The 25,318-nt window shown below is 44.6% G+C and overlaps 1 protein-coding gene across 4 annotated transcripts in view; it reads left to right on the top strand.

Annotated features, from left to right (window-relative positions):
* tln2a (talin 2a) overlaps window positions 1-25,318 on the top strand; it is a 64,840-nt gene that overhangs the window by 6,326 nt on the left and 33,196 nt on the right. For all 4 annotated transcript variants that reach the window (XM_047042127.1, XM_047042131.1, XM_047042130.1 and 1 more), the window contains exons 2-10: window positions 10,497-10,548; window positions 20,783-20,947; window positions 21,168-21,265; window positions 21,848-21,977; window positions 22,152-22,304; window positions 22,792-22,934; window positions 24,542-24,669; window positions 24,883-24,946; window positions 25,070-25,174. In XM_047042127.1, coding sequence (XP_046898083.1) covers window positions 20,812-20,947; window positions 21,168-21,265; window positions 21,848-21,977; window positions 22,152-22,304; window positions 22,792-22,934; window positions 24,542-24,669; window positions 24,883-24,946; window positions 25,070-25,174 — 957 coding nt within the window. In that variant the 5' untranslated portion in view covers window positions 10,497-10,548; window positions 20,783-20,811. The remainder of the gene's footprint in view (window positions 1-10,496; window positions 10,549-20,782; window positions 20,948-21,167; window positions 21,266-21,847; window positions 21,978-22,151; window positions 22,305-22,791; window positions 22,935-24,541; window positions 24,670-24,882; window positions 24,947-25,069; window positions 25,175-25,318) is intronic.

The following is a 25,318-nucleotide window of genomic DNA, read 5'->3' as shown; positions in this document are numbered from 1 at the left end:
CTCCTGGCTAAAAAAGTTTCTTAAAGACCGCGTCATGATTGTGGCAGCTGGATTGCATTACATGTGGACAGCTCAACGTTAATCAAATGGATGGAAATAGCCTTTTATTTGTGTGGCATGCTAGGGGCCAGTGGTCGCTAACGCAACTAAGTAGATATAACGGCTAACGTTAAACTCCATGTTAAACTGAACCAGTCCAGTGGGCCTGTAGCTGCTGTCATTGGCCACAATAATGGTGCAAGATGAGAAAAGGATATTGAAGTATTCAGGGATAGGTCAATGGCTCGCAATGTCACCTGGATCTTAGAAGGGTATGCATTAAAGAGAGCCCGTTTTAATGAGGTGTTCCATGTTAAGAACCTTGTGGTTTGCCTGTTGTTTTTCATTGACTTGTGTAAAATGACATAAAGGCCCACGTAGGCTACATATGGACATTTCAGTTGCACTGCCTTACCAGTTTCTCTTAACGGAAATAATATTAGGTCGAATAATAATGTTCTTTGCAAAATCCGTCCCATTTCATCATAAACAGTAAATAATTTTTATTGTTTCTGAGGAGATTAAATCATGGTTTCATGTTTAGTACTTGTGAATAGTATAGCCTAAGAGGCCCTCTGGTTCATTACTAATACACTTGTCTCAAATGGAAGGTGGCAGGGAGCTCATTTTTCATTGGAATAGCTGGTTTGCGATGGGGTTAATGGTGTCCAAGGAAACTAAACCAGTGGACTGTGGAAAATACAGTCATTAACAGGGCTTATGTTTATTGAAAGGACTGTGAATGCCCAGTTATATAGGTAAGGATTACACTAACATTCGTGTTGGCTGTGTTGTCTGATTCTCAGACAGTGCCACCCTGATAAAACGCCATTTTGTAAATATCAGAAGTGGGGTATTTAGTAAATGACCAAAGATCAGAACTGGACTCTTAACCCTTACTCCACAGTTTGGCTGTGGCTCTGCTGACTACATAGTTAGTCTTCTGTAAGAGACTAATGAAAAGCTTGTGATTTTTATGCTTCAAGGGTTTACTTATTTGCCTTGGCCCTGGCTTTCAAATGGCCTAATCACTTCTGGACCCAGTTTGAATTTAATTGTGATAATCCAATGTCTGTATTTCTGCTTTCCTGATTGAAATGTGATTGTTCTATAAACTTTTAATCTCTATTTCTGTGCACTTTTTTTCCTGTTTGATATTTCTGAAGAGCTTTTGTTCTCTGGTTGCTGAGACAAACAGTGCATTGTTGCTCCCCTCTCTTAAGATGGTCTCAGGCATTTGTCTCTTGGACTGAGGAATAAAGCTAGCCTTGTCCTGTCTTGGGTTGCTAGTCCTCTCCAGTGCTGTACACACCCTCAGGGCAGACTCAGGGGAGCTTCCCCTTTTTAACGTGATAAATAGTGTCTCTGTCTCACTGGAGCTTCACAGAATTTATTTTCCTTATACTGTGAAGCTTAGACAATCTCCAATTAGCCAGGCCGGGGATCTGACTGTTGCACTGTATCGACACAGAAACCTGGTGCTGGTAGCCTCTTTGGCATTGTTCTGCTGGGCAGCCTGGGCCAGTCTTTGAAGAATGAGCAACATTGGGTGCTCCCAAGTCCTGATTCTATTGCCTGTTTCAAGTGGTGAGCTGGCATTGGCCTCAATTGGCCCACGTTCCCTGAGGTTGACAACAACAGATTCTCTAATGGTACGGCTGCTCGCAGTACTGCCAAGCCTTTCACTCACCCTTAGTGTGGGAATTCAGGTAAATTGCCATAAGTGTATCGTGTACTACTCTGGGCATTCTTATCACTGCTCTTCACTGGCTATTACAATAACACGTTGACATTATTTGAAGCTCCTCCTGGCCAATCAATGTAGCCTAAGTAGCCAAGTGTATTCACATTACAATTCAGATATGCCATGAAGTAGAGAATATCAGCCAGTAAACTGGGTGAATGGAATCATAAGAATAGTTCATCCCCTCAGAGACATCTCTACTGTTGTCTGTTCATGATTTTGGTAATCCCAGTATTATCCGCCATGCATTTACTCTTTATAATGTTTTGTCAAGAGTACGCACTGCTCTCTCTCCTCTTGCCCTTCCCCTCGCACCCTGCTTCTGGTGTGAAGGTGGTATTCCTGCTGAAAGATAAACCCTGCTGGAATCAGCCCTAGTCTGCTGACCTAGCGGGAAACGGTAACACCCCCACCCGTCTCTCTCCCTCTCTCCTTCGTCCTCTCTCTGGCTCACTTGGTAGGCTCTCTTCCTCCTCAGCCCCACGGCTAGCGTGTCAACACCTCAGCTGCAGCACCGTCACAAGGAAGGAATGACACAGGTTGCTTTGGCAGATCGTAAATCATCTCACATCTGGTAAATGGATGGATGAGGGCGGCAGAAGTTGGGCAGAATGTTCGCACCGCATCTATGACATTTACGCATCATCACCACCTTGTCTGACCATCCTTAAAATGCGGTCCTCTCCCTGGCTGGCTGGCTGGCTGTAAGCATGTCACCCCATGTTTAGCAAAAGTAAGAATTGGCTTAACAAGAGTACAGATATGTGGTTCTTCCTGTGGTCTCAGTGTTGACCACCTTCTATGACCCTCTGTAAACATTAGACAGGAATCTGTCCATAAGTGACTGTGCCTATTGACCTCCAGTAGCCTATATGGTTATTTTATTTCACTGCTTGGGGGAAAATGACATATTTCATATCACATGTATGAAATTAAGCACCTTTCCTCTTGTGTTTTTGTGTGCACACTGCAGCCGGCTGAAATGCTATCAAACCAGCAACCTTCTGATTAATAGCCCGATTCCCTAACCGCTCAGCAATCTAATCCCCTAACGATCCAGTCAAGAACACGTTCAGAACTCTGTGGCTAGAGTCGTTCCTACCCTACAATATTTTCAGATTCAAATCTCAAACCAGGTTACCCTACTCCTGAGACATGGACTTTGGTTGATGTGGAATTCTGTGAGCATATGTCACATCACAATAGAAATGGACATAGCACAGAGGAGAGCTAACCCCAGACCAAAGTTTGTCAGATCTCTTCGCACAATCCAAGTGCTTTGAAGCAGCCATCTGTTCCGAAGATCCAGTTCTAAGTGTTTGTGCAATATCGAAGTCCTAACAGAGTAAATCATGACCATCGTTCCCATTTAGCTAAATTCCAATAATTATAGCATCTCTATCCCAGTTAGGTTAGTGTACGTTTTACCTAAATCGTTATCGTCTACAGTAGCCAAACGATGCTAGCCGTTTATTAACATGTGCTTGTTCTGGGATTTTATACTGAAATACTTCTGTGCCATGTTTGTACGTATTTCCGAAGGCTGACGATCCACTGACAAAATTTGACAGCAAAATTCCGCCTTCCAATCATCACGTGATAGGCTCTGCAAGGCAGTGTGGTGGTGTGGGATATCTGCCAATGCAAGTCAGCCGAACAGGTCGCCTAGCAAGAGAAGCGGACCATATTCGATGCGTTTATTATAAATAAATAGATGCAGAATCAGAATGAGCTTTATTTGCCTTGCGAGTTTAAACAAGGGCATTTGTGGACGAGCAACATCAGACATGTTGCCAGTCAAAACAAAACAGCATAACACTTTAGCACCACAAAGAATCCAAGTAGGCTATGTGCTAATCCCACCTCCACACCCAACCGCTCGCGAGGAGCGAATAAATGGACCTGCGCGAAATTAATCGCTGCCAGTGGATCGGATAATGAGAAATTGCTTTTATGATGTGCAGAAGTGACTAGATGATGTGGAGATTGTATCACAGACACTGCACTGGCACTGCATTATCAATTATTTCAGAAATCTGTCAGCAACATTTTACTCATCGGTTGTATCACGGGCAATGTGCCCATTTCAGGTGTGCATCATGACATCTTACTCACCACCTGCATCACGGGCACTGTGTGCCCTAGTCATTTTAATTGGTGATACTTTTGGTATTTTGTAAGCTCTCATGTTTCAAGTGAAACGGTCCCATGGCTTTATAAACCAGCTCAAGCTGTCAGGTTTTTTTTGGGGGGTGAAATGGGTTGCGATGTAACATATCACACTGCAACAGGACGTGTGAGGATTGTGCATGTGCAGTATGTCTGTCTATGTGTTCTATGACCATCTTGTCTGTGCACCACAAAATAGGGCAGGGTATTTGATGTCTCTGAATGAGAGTGGGAGAGGCTGCTGCCTGCTCCACACAATAGGACTGACATCCAAGGGACCTAGCCTCTGCGAAGCAGACAGCATCGAACCAAGCTGCTCGCAGCTGTATTGTTCTTCCACAATGGTCAGGCACAGCCCTCTGAGCCAGCTTGTCATGTTGTTCTCTTCTTTCAATGTCCTTGTGCCTCTCCTTAGTGCCAAAGGCCTATTTGTTTCCTGCAGGTCAGTTTACCTGCCTTTAGGCAAGGTAATCTCCAGTCTCCCACAGGTTACAGAGACGGCAAGTCTGTTTTATTTTCCAGTTATTATTATGCAGCCTTGTATTCCATATACCTTGGATTGTATTTGTTTTTGTGTCACAGCGGTAGGACGAGACAGCAGGCATTCAATGCCTGCATGCAGATATCCACTCAGCTAGAGGATTAAAGATCTCTCTGATCTCCACAGCTGATTTGTAATAAAGATTAGAGGGATTGCTCGTGAGGGTGATTTCTGACACCAGGCCTTCTCTGGGGGTGGGGGATGTAACACGCAGAGCTAAACAATGCTGGCCTAGGCTAGGATGACCAGCCAAACACTTAGACGGATTCAAATATTTTTTTAACATATTGTTACATGTAAATATATTTGTATTCTGGTCAGTCGATCCCCATAGCATGGCTCATACAATTTGTCGACTAGCCTAGTCTCAATTTTCAGTTGGGGCTGAGGTGGAAGAGATGGTTCTGCTCGTTCGAGACAAAGCTCAAGACGGTTGAATGTTTTAGGAAATTGGGTTCTCTCCCATTGGTTGGAACATGGGTATGTTATCTACTGTATTGGACACAGCAATGCCATCTAGTAAGCAAGTGGAATTCCATAGTTTTGACCAGGGTTTCACTCAAGCTGCTTTACTATGTCATTAATGCCGGGCAGCTGGCATCTCCACCACCAAGGTCCCTAAGCGCCAGACTGAGTTTCCTCCGTCCTGAATACCCTAAGCCTCATGGGAGGCCCCTGCCGCTTTGACGGATGGAAGGGAGCAAGAGAATGAGAGAGGGGTGGGGTGGCTGTAAGGGGGAAACAGTGCCCTGCTCTACCCTTACCAAGATGGCTGAGTGCCATCGGGAGCGAGCCTGGACCGTAGTGTCATTTAAGACTGGTCTGCCGCATGCCAGCCATACCTGCAGTGACAGCGACAGTTTAGCCCAGACCTTCTCTCTGGCCTCCAGCTTTCTCTCTTTTCTCTGAAGAGCGCCTGTCCAGCCCAGCCACAGTCATGCGGTCCAGATAACTCTCGCCCGCACTTTCAAATGGCAGCGTCCTAATGAGTAATCTTACTAGATCCCAATTTTAATTCTGAATGTGTGAGGACACTATGCAAAATAAGTTCTTGATTTCTTGATATAATTTAGGCGAAGTGTCATCGAATAGGGAATTAAAATCTTTCACAAATAATAAAGTATTTGCACTTAGCAGAATGAGTGTCTCCTCCTGCCTGATTCAACGGACTAATCCTCTCTCCTTTTTTTTGAACTGGGTTTACACGCCTGTTCCTCAGGTGCCGCTTCAGTCTCCCTTCTGTTGGCTTTGTTGATGACAGCCGTGCAGAGGCACTCAATAAACCCTGTCAGATTCGCCTCTCTCCTGTATATGGTTGTCAGGCTACCTGACAGCACAAGGAAACACAGCCATGTCACATCTGCATCTGTGGAAAACAGTTATTGAGTGGGAGTACAAACGTGCATGCACATATGCACTCAGGGAACAGGTTTAATGTAAACCACAAATGTAAACACAGTTGCTGTTCCTCCTCCTAGACCCCAGTTGGACGGATGTGCTTGATTCCATTCATGGCATTGGGAGAGGGCTGAGGGCCTGCCTAATTGAATTACTGGCTCCTTACTGGGAGAGTAGGCCTAATCATTTAGAATCTTGCTTGTCTCTAGAGGGGGGGAGGGATGGCTGCCTTGTATAGCAGTGAGACTAGAGACAGGCCTGTGTGTAGTCTGTGTGTGTGGTGTTTGATTTCCAGCGATTGGCCATAGCCAGGATTAAATGCTGTCTCTACACAGGGCTCCTGACCTCCTGACCCTCTCACCTCTGACGGGGAGGGCGAGCAACAGCTGCACTGCAGATGTCTTGAACCCTCGCTAAAAAAAACACAATGAAAGAAGAGCTGACTGCAAGAGAAAGGGAGCAACTCAATAGGCGTTTACTCATGCTGTAGGCATCCGAGTACTCCTACTTCACCTTTTGGCATAAGGGTCGCTTTCTTGAAGAAGAGTTGATACCCTAATAAGTTGCATCTAATCAGTGATGAGATCATAGTCTGTCTGTCTCGTCCATCTCTTGAACAAATGAATCAAGAAAAACTACTGGACTGCTTAAACATCAGTGTATCGTAATGTTTAATCAACGTTTCCTTGTTTTGTCCTCTCTTGATGGAGGTTGTTGATGGAAGTGTGTCCCTGCTCAGATGTACAGTGTTGATGAATAAGATGGCCTGTTTTGTGTTTGTATTCTATTCTGAACTGTGATAAAGGGATTATTTGAATTTGACGGGTATCACAGGGTTTTAGGACTGATTCAGCCTATACACTTACTGGATTTGGGCCTTCCTGCCATAGTAAATTCCTTGTTTGTGCAAACTTACTTGGCAAATGAAGCTGATTCTGAACTTACTACATGTTGTATCAATGTGCCTTGACGATAACAGTTCATATTGGATTACATTAGGAAGATTTAAGTGCCATAGCTGTTACATACCTTTTACAATAGCTGTTGTTTTAAGAGATTTGGACAGTATGATTTAGAGACTAGCTCAGTGTGTGATTCCTTATCTGCTTGATTATCTCAGTGGAGAGAACACTCAGAACAGGAGTGCTTTCAGGATGTTGGTCTCAGTGGGATTCTTTGTTCATCGATCGCTTGTTCCGTACCCCTATCGAAGAGACGGCAGTTTGTGTCCGTGGAGAGTGTAAGAAGCTGTTCTCAGCAGTGAAGCCCCATAGACCCTGGCCAGCAGGCGGTGGTCGATATACCCCTGCTCAAATAGGAGTTGGAAAAGGCTTTTGTCTTTTACAGTACTTATTCCTCTTATACCAAATTGTTTCTGACGCTGTTTCTGAATCAAAATGCAGAATGGGTAGTGTTTCCCATATCATTCTTTTTAGGCCTGGTGGTACACCGAAAAAAACCTAAACTGAAAGGCGCTTGATGGCTCAGCATGTGGCATTCAAATATTTGTCCATTCGGTATGGATGCAAATCAGTTACATTTAATTTTAAAAAGCATTGAATACTTAATATTGAAATTTATACACCACCGAATGTTGAAATGTCAATATTAAGTATTCAATGCCTTCATTCAAAACATGGTCACTCATTTGCTTCCATAGTTTGGTATATTCAAGAGCTAAAACAGTGATCCCAAGGAGAGGGTGACTTAAACTACATTCATTGCTTAAAAATAAGCTGTATAACCTACGACCCTTGAGAAATATTTGTGCATCATGAAGACAGGGTGCAAGATTCTATGCTGCACTTTCTTTGGCTTTAAGACAAATTTCACCATGACGTGGAAATGTTGCCACAGTAGGCGATGAATCAGATTTCACGTTGGCCTGATGGCTGCCAAACCGGCACAATTTATAGGAGAAACACTGATGTTCACCACAGCACAAGGCAGGTGGGCCAGTGGGCATAACGAATCTTCACCATGTCGTCACTACATTTACTGAACCCACATCCAAAGGACCCACTTAGCTAATTGCATAGCTGGTGCTTCAGTGATCCATGGGAGGGTTGCAGAAGACACCAGACAATTAGCGGGCCTCTGTCAGTGAGGTATCAAAGCGGATCTGGGATGTTCCAAATAATTTTGTGACACTAACCTGACCACACATTTTAAGCGAGGATGATGATAGGGTTTCCTTCATTTTCAATGAATACATGTGATGAATACAAAGCTTGCCTGTACATTCAAATAATGTCTTTAGAGAGCTTTGAGTAAATAAACCTGCTTTTGTAAGGAGACACAAGGCCAGCACCATTCAACAGAACTTTGTCCACAGATCTGTGCTGCAGCAAGGCAGGTTTAGAGTGTTTTATGTCACTGTGTTTTCCTCATTAGAAGCTCAGGCTAGTCTTGTGCCAACAAACAAATCCAGGTTCAGGACCTCTGCTGATTCCAAGAGAATAACATGATTAGATTGTCCTTTGTTGTTTCCAATGCTACAGTACCCCCAAGAACAAAACAGCAGGAGTAGATTGTTACGGTAGAGCTAAACAACCAATCTTAATGCAATATCAGTGCATCATACAGCCTATGTTAATTAGGGAATCCTGCACCCACCACAAATGGATGGGTTCCAGAACCTAAATGCATTGTGGCTGGAATGTGGCACCTGTATTTAAATTCCAAGACATCATGGGGAGCGTCTTCTCTGTTGAGTATGTGGAGATACTGAAGCATGAGTATGCCAAACACCAAAACATTGTTACTACATAAAGCCATTTGGAATGACGTAAGATGAATCGGAATTTTGTTTAACACCTAGCATAGAAAAGAAAGAGAAAGAGTGGAAAAAGTTGATGGATTGAACAATGGAGTCTCATGTGGTGTATGCCACTCCTTCAGATTACTGGTGGTGCTATGCCCCTGTGCCCCACCTCTGGAGACCCCAGGGGATGAAAAGCCATTCCCAAGTATTAGCAGCTATACCTAGATAGTCTGTGGAGCCTCCTAAAGCTGCAAGGCTTTAGTATTTTTCCCCAATGCACTTCCTTGGGGGCTTAGAAAACCGAAGTACAAGAATACAGATGCCTCTTTTATGTGGCTCATGATAAGGTTTCTCCCTCGGCATGCTTTGTTAGTGCTGCTCAAATGTATTTTTTGCTTCAGGCTAGAAAAAAAAATAAAAAACAAGCTTGGTTCATCACATAATTTTTGCTCCTTTTCAGGAATTCCTGTGTAGTTTAAGAGCACTTCCTGGAGTTCCTGTTTGACATTTGAGGTTACCTGAATTCTTCTGAGGTTCTTTTATTTGTAATATGCGCAGTCAGTTGGTGAAGCTTGTGATGCAGGCAAACACCAGACATCCATCGTTGCAAATATATCCTCACCCTATCGGTGTTGTCACAGGCACAGGTTTTATTTTTACAATAAGGCTGTTTGAGAAAAGTTCAATTATTTGTTTTTATCTCTTAATTTTTACACTGTCTCAGTGGAATTTGAAAAAAATAGAGTATATCAGTTACCTGCAGTCTGAAATCTGAAGCCTATTCCTCCTTGCTGCCAATACAGTGGGATTCAACCTCACGGTGTTTTGAAGTTGTTGGTGCTAGCTAGTGAGCTAAAAGCTGAGCTGTGGCCCAGAAGTGATGTGTAAGCAGGGGATCAAATACCTGTCAGATATCCATGACTCCAATTAGACAGATTGACCTGTGTTAGCTTTCACCTGAATGGACCAGTTTGACGTAAGACGGAGGGGTCAAAGTTGCATCGAGTTACATTGTTTGGTAGTTTTGCCAGGCAAAAGCTCTCTGCATAGGTTTGGGGAAATTACCAGAATCTTATTTTCCCATGTCTCATTTGTCTTAAAATGACATACCACTGAAAGTGTGTTAACTTACAATAGATACACTCTGTTGGATGGACCATTTTTACTATTTTTATAAGCGGTGTATCAAGGTAAGGGGAAAAGTGAGGGAGCGCTTGTGTCCCAATGATTTTTCACAGTGATGTTCCACCTTGAGTGTGCCTTTCAGTCATCCTCTATCAGTCACAGGTCCGCCAAAGAAGGGCTCTGCAGCTGGTTCCATTAGCTCATGCTCAGACAAAATACCCAATTTCTCCCCATGTGAGGCTTGGCACCTGTGATTGAAATTTGCTGTCACAATGATCCTGTAGAAATATGAAGTCCTTGGAAAGCCGTTAGGTGTTAAAAGACACTAAAAAGAACATTCAAAAAACTGTTCAACATATTGTTATCATGCTGTTGCCACACTAAAGTCACTGCCTCGTAATCCTAGCTCAGCTTCTAATCAATTGGTATGTCAGGGTAAAAATACTTTTGTCTCAGGTATATCTTAATTGTGACACACTGACTATTAAAGTGTGACATATGGTGTCCTGGAAATATTAGAACCTATAAATACCCATTTTCCAGTAGAACAGGATCTCCTGTAGAATAACAATGCCCTAATTTGCTGAAGCCGTCGCCATGCATATGGGACAGACTCAACTGTCATGTACTGTGTTTTAGACTGTTTAGGCTAAACCTTTAAATATTGAATATGTCTGTGAGGGACTCTCATGTCTCTCTCTGCTCTCTTTTTTCAGTTGTAATTATCTGCAGACATCAGACAGAGGCTGCATTATCATCAGCATTAAGGTAAGACTAAATGTCAGAGATTTGACAGCAAAGTGTTATAAATACCTTTCCAAACGCCCCACACTTAGTACTTACTAGCAAGTGGATTCTCTCACATGGTTGTTGTTTTTTGTCATTAATTGGGGAGAAGCCATCCAAATGTGTTTTTATTCATTTTTAACTCTCAAGTTGCCTCAATCCATTGAATGTGCTCACAGTCAGGGGCCCACAACCAGTGTCACGTTTACATAGTCAAGAGTTGCCACGGCAGGGAATCAAGCCAAACATTGGTTGCTTGGGAGACGTGTGGAAGTGGAGCGTGAAATAGTGCGTCTGGAAAGAGTTAAGACACAGGCAGACATGCAGGGAGGTAGGCAGGCACCATCCTTATTCTACTCAGGTTCATCTGCTTCTAAATAAGGCAGGAGACAACATTGGAGCATCTCTTTAGCTGTATCTCCATCTTCTTGCTACGTTTTCTGGAATTTGCTGCCTGTTTTGTTTCCCTTTTTTCTGTATTTATTGTATTCAGTGCACTCCTGCTCTCGCTCCCTCTCTCTCTCCTACTCTCTGTATATTGCTCCTCCTCTGCCTGCTCGTTCCCACACATTCTCACTCTCACACAGCCCATCATGCTCTCCAATGGTGCCGAGTGGTGCTGGCTCTGTGGCTGCAGAGAGCTTCTCTCATGTGTGAGATATCCTGTCCGTACCGGGGAGATGCAGTAATTGAACCAGCAGCTTCCTGTCCAGATGCCCCATACAGTACAGAGTAGTGTGTAATTGCTGGTGTTCTGCGTGTGTTGTGTAGTATGTGTGGCGTTTGTGTGTCATGTGCAGTGTGTGTTGTCTGTTGCGTTACATGCACCTGCAGTTCTTTGTGGTGTTTTTATGCTGACACAGAGCAATTAACCATGATTGTATGGTGCCCAGCCCCTCATCATTTTACCACTTCTGGAAAACTTTACGGTATTATGAGTTTTACTGAGAGTAATTAACTTTTTTTTTTGTAGTTCCCATTGTAAACCAGTTACTGTGCTGTGTTTTGACACATGTACTTATCATGTATGTATCCTTAAACATAATACGGTGCAAACTGAAGAGAATCTGCTGCATAAATTAATCTGTACTTTGACCTTCTGTGGACATCTAATGGAACCATCTCCTATGTTAGCTGTGTAGCCAAATAGTCTGACAGTGATGGGAAACTAGAGTATATGGCTGACACTTGTTTGCCCAATGAAATGTGTCCTATTGGTGCTTTTAATCCCAATGTCCAGTTTTTAACTGGCCTTCTGTTCTTCCAACAAAATGTCTGTCCTGTTATTTCCCCCACATTTATGATTGATTGGTTCGGCCTGGACTTTCCACACATTTCCCTCTGATTGAAGCATTATTATAATGACATATCTTCTGTGCTGGAATAAAAACACCAGTACTGTTTTAGAAAAGCAATTATATGCGATTTTTACATTAAGAAAACATGACCTACTCCCATCAGTTGCCTTCATTTTTAGACTCTTTGAATTACTGGGTTATTTATCACCGAGAGAGGACATTTCTAGTGGAAAAAAGAGGAAGGTAAATAAACTGTGGGGTGTATGTTATGGAGTCGGTGGACACTAAGTGCCCATCATACACAGCCATAATTCCTGCTAGACTTCACGTGTGTCCATATAAGTAATCAAAGTTCAACTTTGACTGTCAAGTCTGGCACTAAGACGGTGATCGGTCGAGGGCTTCACTTATATGTGAGTAAATATTGTGTGTGTGCATCATGCTCTATGAAGCTGAAAGTGATACGTGAGTAGAGTCAGATGGCTGAGCGGTGAGGGAGTCGGGCTAGTAATCTGAAGGTTGCTAGTTCGATTCCCAGCCGTGCCAACTGATGTTGTGTCCTTGGGCAAGGCACTTCATCCTACTTGCTTCGGGGGGAATGTCCCTGTACTTACTGTAAGTCGCTCTGGATAAGAGCGTCTGCTAAATGACTAAATGTAAAATGTAAATGTTACGACTAATGCTGAGGCGAGCTTTATAGTATGTTTGTTTCGCTTCTTGCCTGGGCATAAGTTTTAAGGATTTGAATTGAAAAGAGGCTAACTTCATCAAATATGAAATTACATCACCGTTTTAGTATTTAATCCATTTTAATTATGTTTCAGCTAGTTGGTAAATATTCTACGGTGCCTTTTTCTTTTTAGTATAAGCATATGGTCAAGCTGATATCTGCATTTAATAGTAATTAAAGTACTTTAACTCTGCAGGAGGTTTGCCTTTCACACGAACATGCTTGATTGAAGAGCAATGCATGATCTTTAAGATTCAGGCTATACAAATACAAAGATTAACTACATGAGATACTTTCTTTTCATTGTGTGCAGCACTCTCAAATCGCTCTGTGTGAAGACTTTGCAGCCTTTTCCCTTCTTAAACAAATAGTGGTTTGCATGTGCCTTCCTAGATGCTCTTGACTGTGTGAACTCCTGCCAACTAGATCAATGGAGTGTGTGGGCTTTTAAGCACTGCTAAAGAGGACTTTGTCGTTTTTTTCCAAACAATGCCAGCGAGATTAGGATGGCTAAGGATGGTAATTTCAATCCTCCCCCTTCCTTCCTGATTGAGGATGGTATTGGTCTGTGAAGCGTGGGGGTTTAAGCTACTGCTGGGAATCTCTTCTACAGGACCTGAGCCAGTAGACGTCTCACAAGTCTGTCATCAGTGAACCATGGCTGTACCCAAGGGAAACATCAATTGTTGGACCTCAAAGAAATGTGTGATTTGTGTGACAATACTCCCCCCCCCCCCCCCCCCCCCGCCGTCAAGATAATATGGTTATTTTTCAGTTATTACAGCAATGAAATCAAGAACATTCTGTAACTCGAGTGTTCAGATTAATATGGTGGTGGTTTATGTTTCTGAGAATGCAAAGTTTACGTCATTCAACGACCAGAAAATCCTAATTATCCTAGCTTCTGTTGCCTAGCTTCTGTTGCCTAGCTTCTGCTGCCTAGCTTCTGTTGCCTAGCTTCTGCTGCCTAGCTTCTGCTGCCTAGCTTCTGCTGCCTAGCTTCTGTTGCCTAGCTTCTGTTGCCTAGCTTCTGCTGCATAGCTTCTGCTGCCTAGCTTCTGCTGCCTAGCTTCTGCTGCCTAGCTTCTGTTGCCTAGCTTCTGCTGCCTTGCTTCTGCTGCCTAGCTTCTGCTGCCTAGCTTCTGCTGTTGACAAGTGTTTGCCGCTTAACATTCAGTGGCTGAAAACATGTTTTAGGGGCAGCAATAACATTTTACTTGAATGGAAGTTGTTGGTGTGGAAATATTGAGTCAGCATCCCAGCCTTATTTAACCACTCTACTCTGCTTGATACATCAAAATCTACTTGTCATTTTGTACGTTTTTTAGCATTGTAGCTAGCATTTTTTGGAGATTTATATGATGTGACTGGCTATTAAGTCTTCCCAAAAAGAGCTGTGCACCACTCTTGGTCATTAAGGGTGATGTTATACTGTTGGCTTTGCACATCCACCAATTTGATGGTTTTGAAATTATTGAGGGGATATTGAAAGGAACTACCCAACCTTTCTGGCAGAAACGGTTGTTATGCTCATTTTATAACATCCACCAGTGCAGTGATGGATAGCGATTATGTTCAGCCATGTTCTCATGCCTGGTAATGGGCCCCATGGTGAGCTGAATATCTCTAGAGTGGCATGTGACGGGCATCGTTCACCCGCACACTTGCTCTTGACAGCCATCTTCCTAGTAAGCTGTTACAGCTGGTCGGCTTGCTGGCCATGGTGCCAGTTCCCCAGCAGCTGTCTGGCACTGGAGCCATGAGTCACCTGATTTCTAGGCCTTGATGCCATCGCGGGCAAGGTATGTGTCCCATTGCCAGCCTCACGAAACATTGAAAACCAGTGCCCCGTCACTGCCCTGTCATGCCATAGAATGAGCTTCCAATGTCCTCTGTGTTTTCACCTCAGCCAGCTCCAACTCTAAAGGGCCGAAGTCAGCCAGGAGCTTCAGGATTATGTGTCCCTAAGTACCTGATAAGCTGTATTGATTTCCCATCTCTTCCTGATGTTAACCACACAACCAAGAGGATTCGGTCTGCTGATGGGACAAGGATGTCACTATCCAACAATTCACAGACTGTGTGCTTTTTTTGTATAAAGACATATTAGTGCACATGTGATGTTACAGATTGGAAATGATTACATTACACTTAAACTCCTTGTACCGGCACACATTCCAAAAAATGTACTAGAGGTTTCCCAGCTTTTTTGATGGATTTCAAACCATGCTGTATATATTCCACCTACATCCATTTGTCTTCAACAATGCCCTTTTCTGCGATGAAGTAAACTTATTAATCTTTTTCCTTCTCTACCTTCCAACCGATCATTCCTCTGCCCACATGTTGTGTGGAGAAGCTCTGTGAAATCACGTCGTCTGAAGGAGAATCCAAGCTGTGTCTTTCAGGGAAAGATTGATATTTGCCATATGGGGATATTGTTTACACCGCACAACACCAGCCCCTGAAGTTATAACTCACTGAAGTTGGCTCACTATGCATTTGTGTCGCCGGTTCCCCTAGTGAGCTTTGGGATGTGGTGGATGTGTGAAGAAGGGCTGGCAGGGGTCAACCAGGACGTCTGTGTAACGGCTTCAAATGTTTGTAGCTTGGGCTGCTTGTGCAGCATGTTTCAGAAGCTCAGGACAGCTGCGGATAGTGCAGCTGAAATGTCAAACATTTGGGAACTGGGAACCAAACCGTTGCAGAGACCCGGTCCTTTCTGGATCCGGGTAGTGTGTGTTTTGTGTTGTGACCGTGTTTGTGTCTTCACCCTGAAAGAATGTTCCAGAAACACCTCCCTCGTTGTTGGAAGATGTAGACTCCCTGTGTGAGAAATACATGCATGACACTGTGTATTCATGGGGCTCGCGTGTTTGTGTGTGGGGGATTTGTTTTGAAGTGTGAGGGTGTGAGTGACCTCACAGTTGGGGGCTGATTTTGCGTTCGGAGAGAATGTGTCACTCGAAGCTAGCATGGTGTACGTGTCACTCGAAGCTAGCACGGTGTACGTTACACTAGAGGCTTCCACTAATGGCAGGTAAAGCACAGAAAGAAGTCATATGCAGTGCTGTGGTGATATCAACTGTGTTTTTTCAAGGAAGGACATGTGAAGGGGGTTGAATAATGTAATGATGCGTCATCCTCCATTTAGGCCTAGCAGACGCTTTTATCCAAAGTCACGTACATAAGGGGGGGATTTAAACTTGTATCTTTATGATCTACCGTGATATTCTCTGCCACCAATGCCCTACCGCTGAGCTTCACCTACCCCGGAGGATGAGTGTGCATGGTCATTACCTTCCTGCTCTCTCTGGTCAGGCCGGATATTGGCCAGCTCATCCAGACTCTGTAGCCATGGCAACCCCTCAGTGAATGCAGCTGTGTGAGACGTAAGCTCTAGCTAGCACACTGTTGTGAGAATGCCTGTCAGACTTAGACCCATGTCTATCACTGATACACTCATGAAACCAATCAATACTTTACCAGTAAACAAAAGCGCCTTATAACAGCTTTAGAGGCCAGTTTTTTTTTTTTTTTTCTCCTCCCCCTTTGATGTTTAAAAATGGACGAAGACTGTGAGAGGGGTTAGCACAGTGTAGAGTCAGCCTAGTGCTGATGTGAAAGCCCAGGCTCATTCCTCATGATCTTGAGAGAAAGAAAAGAGGTTAGCTGAAACTTTACCGAGCGTCTGTCTGTGGGCTCCCCTCTCTGCCCTCCGGCGCGGCCTGTGTGTGCCTCCTCTCTGTTTGAAACCCTACCCCTGTGTTAGTGCTGCTGTCTGCTGAGACAGACCTCCTGGACCTCAGCGTCTGCCCGGGATGGAACACACACATACTTTTACTCATGCACACACACACACACCCACCCACCCCACATACAGTTTCAGTGTTGATTACACACACATGGATAGTCTCTCACACACACACACCACATTGGTGTCAGTGTCACACGGCAGCACAGGAGGAATGCAGGATGTCGCCCAACTCGAGGGCCACCAGGTGACTAACTGCTCCAGCAGGCTTTGTTTTTTACACTGCCTCTTGGAGGGGAAAGTCAACTCATGTGGTAAAGGCTTTGTCTTTGATGGTGTGTGTGTGTGTGGTGATTGTGTGTGCGTGTATGTATGACTGTGTTTGACTGTGTGTCGAAGGGGCCAATGGAGAAAATCCAGATGCCCTTCTAATGAGACACATGTGAAACTGATAAGTCACTGTGGAAACCAGGGAGCCGGCTAGGAGGCCACACACTCCACCTCAACGGAAGAGTGGTGTGTGTGTGTGTTTCACAAGATGTGTGTTGGTGCCTATGTACGCCGTGCAATCCATTTACATGGACACGTAGACAAATGCACTGCATATGGGCCAGGCTGCTGGAGGCTCCAAGCTGTCTCTACCAGTGAGAGAACACCGAGCAGATGGTTTCATCCCCAATGGTCTCTCCAACCCTGGGCCTGGCCCCTACCAGAGCAGGGTTGTCCTACTGGCTGACGGGTACCTGACGATGAAGATGTACATTAGAGCCACCTCCTGCGTTGATTAAATTAATATTTAGGATGCTGATATTGCTTCAAAGCCTTTGTTGAGGGTTGGAGATGTTTTACCATGTGTTTTTTGTTTCATTTACCTGTACATCCTTACAACAACCTTGTATGTACTGATGGTTGATTTTCATTTTCTTCATGCTAAGTAATATGTCATTTTAAATGGTGTATCTAGCAGACCAAATCCAATTTGGGGCCAATGGGATTCTATTTCTACCAACTTCATTTCGTTACCTGAGGCCATGTGTACAGTGGAAGAGCCAGGTGCTGTCACACAATGAGATTGTGCTGGACTGTGTTTGTGGCCACACAGATGTGTGTTCTCTTTGTATTGAATCTCCTCCGACACTCCCCCTCTAGCGCTGCCTACATGGCGTGCCCTTGAATTGGAGGCCATTACAGTAACCAGGCCCGGGAATTCCCAGAAGCCCTTGCTCTCCATTGATCTATTGAGACCCTTTTCTCTTTGAGCCCTGAGTATACCCCCCCACCCCCCTTCCATGTCTGCATAATGAAACGGATGGGTCAGATTTCATCTTCAGTCAGAATTGAATAGAATGCCATTCTCTGCATAGTATTTGATCTTCAAGTTGCACGTTATAGACATGTATGTAGGATGCTGTTTTATGCACCTACGGGCGTGTGGCAATGGAGAATAGATTGAATCGCAACATTGAAATGCTTAAAGATAGACCAGGACATTCACCTTGTAATATCTGTGCCAGGACTACTACAAATCATTCCAAGTTGTCCAGCAGCAGATGATGAAGTAGCAGGTTACCTCAGGCAGCATGTTGGGTGGATCCTACACAGCCGTATCCATTCCTGAGCAAAACTATGTAATGCGAGACCGGCGCCTGAAGCATTGACACGGACAGACAGTGGGGAGAGGAGGTGTAACTGAGGTAGAGGTTACTATCGATGGGCTTCGATGACCTCACGCTGTGTTCATGCTACTGTACATGTCTCTGCTCATCTTCAGTGGCGCGTGTTTGGCGAGGGCAAAGAGGTCTTGCAGTTCGTGCTTGTGTTTGTGTCCTGATGGTCCTCTTTCTGCCGGGGAATGGCTGGAGGTGACCTTGGTTGAGAGGAGCGGTCTGGCTGGCTGGCTGGTCGGCTGGAGCCCTCATTGACTGGCCTTAATTAAATCGATAGAGGCTGGAGGACAGGGCTGGGAAAATGACAGGTGTATTTAGGGCTGATGTCAACTACACTAGCCAGACAGACACCGATATGGGGTCACCTAGAAGGCAACCCAGTGGCTTAGACGTCTCGAAGACATGTTGAAACAACTCATTACCCAGAGCCTGCAGATGCTAAGTAGAATCCTTGGAATGACCCCTAAAAAAAAAAAACCTTAGCTTACCTTCTTTCAGAAACTCAACTCTACAAACCTGGATTTCCCAAATTGTTCTTGTTCCCACGCTGGATTAAGCTGGCCATCTAAGGCGTTCGTATTGCTCGAGTATTTGTGTTCTGGGTTCTTTTAAATCGTATTAGATCTCTGCAAATCCTCCTATCTTCAGGAGAAAATGGATTGGGTGGCTGGACAGGATGGCGCAGTTAAGCCAACTTGTCTCTGTCATTGTCAGTGATTCAAAGACCCTCACTGCTGAGTTCATTTGGAGGAAACTGAGCTCAATTCTCAATTGTGATGGCTTCTAGTTTTGTGATAGTGATTGGAAGTCATTTGAAAAGCTTTTTGGTTGACTCCATACCCTATTATGGAGGCCCATCAGTTCATTTGGAAAATTACTCCAGCTCTCATTCTTAAAGGGTAATTGAATACACACTCACGGCGCATGCACGCACACACACGCATACACACAAACTCACTCCAAAGCACCACAATATGCTCCAAAGTGTTTTACGGTGTAGCGGTTTGAACTTGGACTGGGTTAGGTCAAAATGACAGCATAGTCAGCAACTCTGTCACATCGCCACAGTGTCTGTGATGACACTGCACATCTCACCTCACATCCCTCTCACTGGACCATGGAGACTCCATAGAATGAGATGGAACTGGCATGCATAAGACAGGACTGTGTGAGACCAGCATGAGGCTATGCCACTGAATGCTGTAAGCCAATTCAAGCACCTCTACTCTAAGATGGAGAGGTTTGGAAAGGTCTTTGTTTGTGTGAATGACGGGTGATACTGGTTTTGTTTGCGGAGAGGATTATTGAAGATATGAGATGAATTGAATATAATCGTTCTGAATAAACACATGGGATTTAGCAGAGAAATCATTGTCAATTCCACAGCATGAGCCATTTTGGGCTGTTCAATCAATGAATGAGAGAATGGGATGCTAGTATGTTAGCAAGAAAAGGATTGGTTAACTTTCATAGGAAGACATTGAAAGACAATATCCAAGCAGAAGCCGTCTGCAAAAACGATCAGACCTCCAAGTTTCCCATTGTGAAGTCTCTAGGTGACTGGTGTAAACACCTAACAAGATAGCATTGATTCAAACCTATATGAAAACAAGATATAGCTGTTTGGCCCGCAGTTAAACACGTTTGCTGTGTGTGTTGGTGTGTGACATTGTCTGTGGGAGTTTGTGTGTATACATGTGTGGATAGAGTTTGTTTTGTCAGCCTTGGCTAAACCAATACTTCTGGAGATTCCTTTGGGGCCAGGCTGTTAACTAGCCAATGGGGTAGTGTCGGCTATGCTATGCAGGTTATCTTCTCAACAAATCACTTGTTAGTTTGCTATCCCTCCTCCACTGTCCTTCCTCTTTCTCTAATCCAATTCCTGGAGTTTATGTGGCCCTTCCTCCTATGTAATGGAAACTCTACGTTCACCTGCGCAATTCAGAGCAATAGCCAAACAAAAGGTTTGTTTGTCCTGCCTTCAATCTCAAACATTTGGACTACAGAGAGGTTTGACTGTTTAATAAAGAGGGGGTGTTTTGTATAAAGTAGGCTAGTGGGGAAAGGGGGACGGAGAATCAAAGCTCAACTATAGTAAGTAAGACTTTATTTATATAGCACATTTCATACAAAAATTGCAGCTCAAGGTGCTTTACATAAAATCTATAACCAACAGTTGTGCTCCATATTAGGCTTTTGAAAGGAGCACCCTTTATAATCAGCAACAAACATCTGACTAATATGGTTACTGCCAAATATAACCACAATGTAATCCATGTTTCATCGCTTGCAAATGCTATGACGCTATCATAAACTGATAGGCCAGTGTGTTTACTGTATGTCCAATCAGCTGAGTTAAAATGTAATTACATTTAATGTAATTGCATGGTTCATTTCCTTTGGCCTTTTGGACAGAGATAGTTACCTCCCATGTGTACACATCTCACTGAGGAGGCACATTCTGTGTCCTCTCATGAGTGCCAAAGGTCAGCGGGGGTGTGAGGGGTCATGTGGGGCTGACTGTGTTTCCACCATGGCCTCTGATGACCTTTTGACCCCTTGACACAGTGAGAAGCCTTGTCTTCTCATAAGGTCAGCCAGTTTTACAGGGCAAAGGCTTTTTGAAAACTATGTGAAAGACACCCCTTTTTTTAGTTACTGTTGCATGTGTGACATAATCCTGTGGATGAGTGGATGCTTTCATACCCTCCTAGACTGTGAAGGCTTGGCTTCTGTTAAGGGCTTTGCTCTCTCCCTCTGTTCACAGGTGTAGTAGCACCCACTCCGCCCGCCAACATGGTGGCCCTGTCGCTGAAGATCTGTGTGCGCCAGTGCAACGTGGTGAAGACCATGCAGTTTGAGCCCTCCACAGCTGTCTATGACGCCTGCAGGATGATCAGAGAGAGGGTTCCGGAAGCCCAGACCGGACAAGGTAGGACTTTGACCAACCATACAGTACATGACCACAACTGACTGCAGTCGAGAGGAGACCACACACACACACACACACTGGTTTCCCAAATCTCCACATCGCTCCTCCAAATGCCCATCTTCTCATTTTCTTGTACCCTCTGTCTCCTCCTCTCTGTCTTTGTACAACGACATTTTCCCTTTTCTTGATCTCTAAAATGTGTTTTCTTTGCCGTTTCCAGCCTCTGACTACGGTCTATTCCTCTCCGACGAGGACCCCAGGAAAGGGATCTGGCTGGAGTCAGGGAGAACCCTGGACTACTACATGCTCCGGAATGGGGTGAGAGATCAGAGACCTCCGAACGCAGCAGTGCCTGGCAGAGCTACCGTTTCTACTTGTGACCATGGAGGGAGAGAGTGCGAATGCTGTTGGCCTGAGTGGCAGTTCTGTCACGCCTTCTGTGCACAACACACACTTTCAACATGTCTGACATTTGATTGAAGTCAAGGTTTTGATATCGGCTGACAAACACGCACTTATCAGATGTGTCCCGCTATTGCAGTCGGTTCAGTTACAGTAGCTCGAACAGGCAGAGATGATACCTGAGTATCCTTTCCACATGTCGTCCTTTTTCGAAAGATGTCTTCCCCCCCCCCCCCACGGGAGAAGCCCCCCAGGTGTCAGGCTCATTGTCGACTCATTTGGAGACACTCCTTGTGTTGTCGCTGTGAGGAGAGGGAACGGTGGGGAATACGCGGCGGTTGAACAGCGACAGCTTCTCTGCCTTCCTCTCATCCTTCTCTCGTTGCCTGCTGCAGGCTAAACATCACTCATCAGACACTCTCTACTCTGTCTCGCTTTCTCTCTGATTCTCTTCCCCCCCTCCCCCTTTCTTTCTCTCTCCCCTTGTCTTTGTTTCAGGACATTCTTGAGTACAAGAAGAAACAGAGGCCACAGAAAATCAAGATGCTGGATGGGGCTGTGAAAACCATCATGGTGGATGACTCCAAAACCGTGGGAGAGCTGCTCGTAACCATATGCAGTAGAATAGGTAAAGCATGCTCTTAATATCTCTTACAGTATCTTACATGTATTACATGATACCTTTTGCTTAATATAACCAATGTTTTCCCATGTCACCAGCCTGGCTTGTTAATACACATAAATGATTGGGAAAGTGAGTGAACTGGGTGTCTCACCAGACCTCCTGTGTTTTGTTCCGTAGGCATCACCAACTACGAGGAGTACTCTCTGATCCAGGAAGTGGTGGAAGAGAAGAAGGAGGACGGGATGGGCACCCTGAAGAAGGATCGGACTCTGCTACGAGACGAAAGGAAAATGGAGAAACTCAAAGCCAAGCTTCACACAGACGACGACCGTGAGTTGACGATTTCACTCGGGGGGGGGGACGTCCCTCCATCATTATACAGCAGATGTCTGGAAAAACTGCTTCTGTTTCCTCCACAAAAGTGGCAGAGTTTCATATCCTGCACAAAGCGTACATTTCCTGTGTGTTGTGACTGAGGCCTGTGTGCCATGCTGCCATCTTAATGTGGTGAGTGCAATGGACAGGGTCCATTGTAAGTCTTCAACAGGCTTAGGATATTAAGCCATTCATCAATACAATGTGCAGGTTTACTGCCCGGCTGACATGATCACACACCACTGGGGGGGCATTCCAGAATGGATTTTGATGTTATGGTTTATGAAATGTGAAGCTAACCCTTTCACTGACCCCGTGGTAAAGCTTGAATGGGACATTAATTATCTGGTAGAATCAAAGAATGTTTGGATGTGCTTCCTGTGATGAAGCGCCCCAACTGCAGTTTTAATATTGTGTGTGTGTTTGTGTGTGTTCTTCTCAGTGAACTGGCTGGACCATAGTCGGACCTTCCGTGAGCAGGGAGTGGACGAGGCGGAGACCCTGCTACTCAGACGCAAGTTCTTCTACTCCGACCAGAACGTGGACTCCAGAGACCCTGTCCAGCTCAACTTGCTCTACGTCCAGGTCTCTCAATCGTCGCTCTCCTTCACTCCTTTATCACTTTACGGTCCATCCAGGGGTGTGGCCTCGGGTAGGCCTGGGTACCCAATTTGTTCTAAGGCCTACCCAAAAATAAAAATATCTCCGAAAAATTATACACCGTTTGTACATCGCAAAGTAAATAAGAAAAAAAACTGAAAAGATGCCTATCCATACTTTTCTAGGCCTACCCCAAAATATTATTCTGGCTACGCCCCTGCGTCTATCTCTTACTCTTTTCACTCTCTCACCCCCCCCCCCCCCCCCCCCCCCCCCCCCTCCACCCCTCAATTTTACGTCTGTACTTTTCCCATATCCGAATCTTTTTCATCCTAATATGCAGCGTTAATGCATTGCAATTCTTCTCAGACAGAGATGTGATTTCCATACTGCCGTCGTCTGCTCCCAAACAATTTTAATGAATCTCAACACTCGGAACGAACGTCATTCATTAATCAGTCAGCATTAGTGCGGTTTGTCCGGAAGGTTCTCTCTTGGTAATGAAGGAACAACTGATTAACAAGTCACACTTTTGGTAGGAAATAATCAGTGCCTAATTTGAGACAGGTCAACCCTACCCCAAGGTGTATCACGTGGGTTTAAAATGGATTGAACCAATGTGGCCACCTTAATCATCTTTGTTGCGGTGGCCATTTTGTCCAGTCCTGCATTTTTCCATCAATGCATGACTGCCAAGTCACCCATCCTTCCATTTTTCAATCGTTAATGCGCTATGACTGTCAGAAGAAATTGGCAATAAGCAACAACAATACGAATTCATGAGGTTGCTGGTTGAATTGAATAGCTGGTAGTTACTGTTCATTAATGAAGAGCAGGCGAGACAGGCGTTCTGTGTGCCCCTCTCTGGGTGAGTCTACAGGCAGGGAAATGATATAGGAAGACAAGTGCAGCTGCCAATAATGAGGTGACTCTCCCAGCCCTGCTGCCTCATTGTCTGCCCCCATGTTGTTCATACTGATGACACACTAGCCACATGTACACGCATGCTCACATACATGCACACATTCACTCCCTCTTCCTCCCACTCACACACAAACACGTGTGTGTGTGTGTATATATATATATATACACACACACATAAACATACATACTCACTCTCATGCCCACACACATGCTAACACACACACACGCACACATCCCTGACCTTTACCCGTCCACAGCTGGACAAAAGGCAGCACCACGATTAACGTGCCTGTCCCGCTCTGTTAAGAGGCCGTCTTAGATGGGGAGTTCAGACGGAGGCCCGTTTCAATTACCAGGTCGATGAGACTCAGCAGGCTCCCTGTGTCGACCCTTGTCTTCCAGCCGTCAATGAGCTCAACTGCCTCATTATGAGATCACAGCTCAGATAGGCAGATTAGAGAGAGGCCGTGCTAAAAAAGCCCCCTGGTGCTGTGGTTACCTTTTTATTATTTCTTTCTTTATTTTGAGGGGGTCTACCTGTGTACTAAAAAAATCTTCAATCTAAACGTTTCAGGAAATGCAAAATCGACATTGATGGTAGCCTAGTGCATCTGTAGATCATCAAAGAGTCTGTTAGATTCTTTACTTGTTTGTTTTTCTTCCTCCAGGCCAGGGACGACATCCTGAATGGCTCCCACCCTGTGTCGTTCGACAAGGCCTGCGAGTTTGCCGGGATTCAGGCCCAGATCCAGTTCGGGCCCCACATAGAGCACAAACACAAACCCGGATTTCTCGAGTAAGCATGTGTCCTGTGGGGAAATTACTTCCTAATCCCTCTTGGTGATTTATGTAGGCTATGTATAGGCAAGCTGTAAGGGCCATCACATTTTGTATTCCTGTTACAAATCATTTTACTGAAAGGCTCTGTTTCTGCCTTGAAGCCACCAAAACAAACAGAAGTAATGGTGTATAAAATGCATAAACTCTCAACCAATACCTTAATTTTCAGCCTGAAAGAGTTTCTCCCGAAAGAATACATCAAGCAGAGGGGATCGGAGAAGAAAATATTCCAGGTGTGTATTAAAGTGTATACAGTAAAAAAACAAAAATATAGTAATTTGTCTGCCCACAATGAGTTATCTTGAAAACTTTCAAATCAAACAGCTGACATTTGAATATATTCAATAAACGTGCAGGACCACAAGAACTGTGGTGAGATGACTGAGATCGAGGCCAAAGTGAAGTATGTGAAACTGGCCCGGTCCCTTCGCACGTACGGGGTTTCCTTCTTCCTGGTGAAGGTACGTGAAGCCCGATTCTGAAACGCGGTTCTGAACCTCTAGTAGGGTGGAAACGAGCCTCCTACAACCCCAAATCAAGCTTTTCATGTTCCAGCTTGTGTACCGTACCACCCTCATGTTGGCCTCTTCTCATATAAGAGGAAT

The sequence above is a fragment of the Hypomesus transpacificus genome, chromosome 19, assembly GCF_021917145.1.
Source record: "Hypomesus transpacificus isolate Combined female chromosome 19, fHypTra1, whole genome shotgun sequence".
In the NCBI taxonomy this organism is placed as follows: Eukaryota; Metazoa; Chordata; class Actinopteri; order Osmeriformes; family Osmeridae; genus Hypomesus; species Hypomesus transpacificus.
The sequence above is the reverse complement of the archived record's forward strand: the minus strand, read 5'-3'. Positions and strand labels throughout refer to the sequence as shown.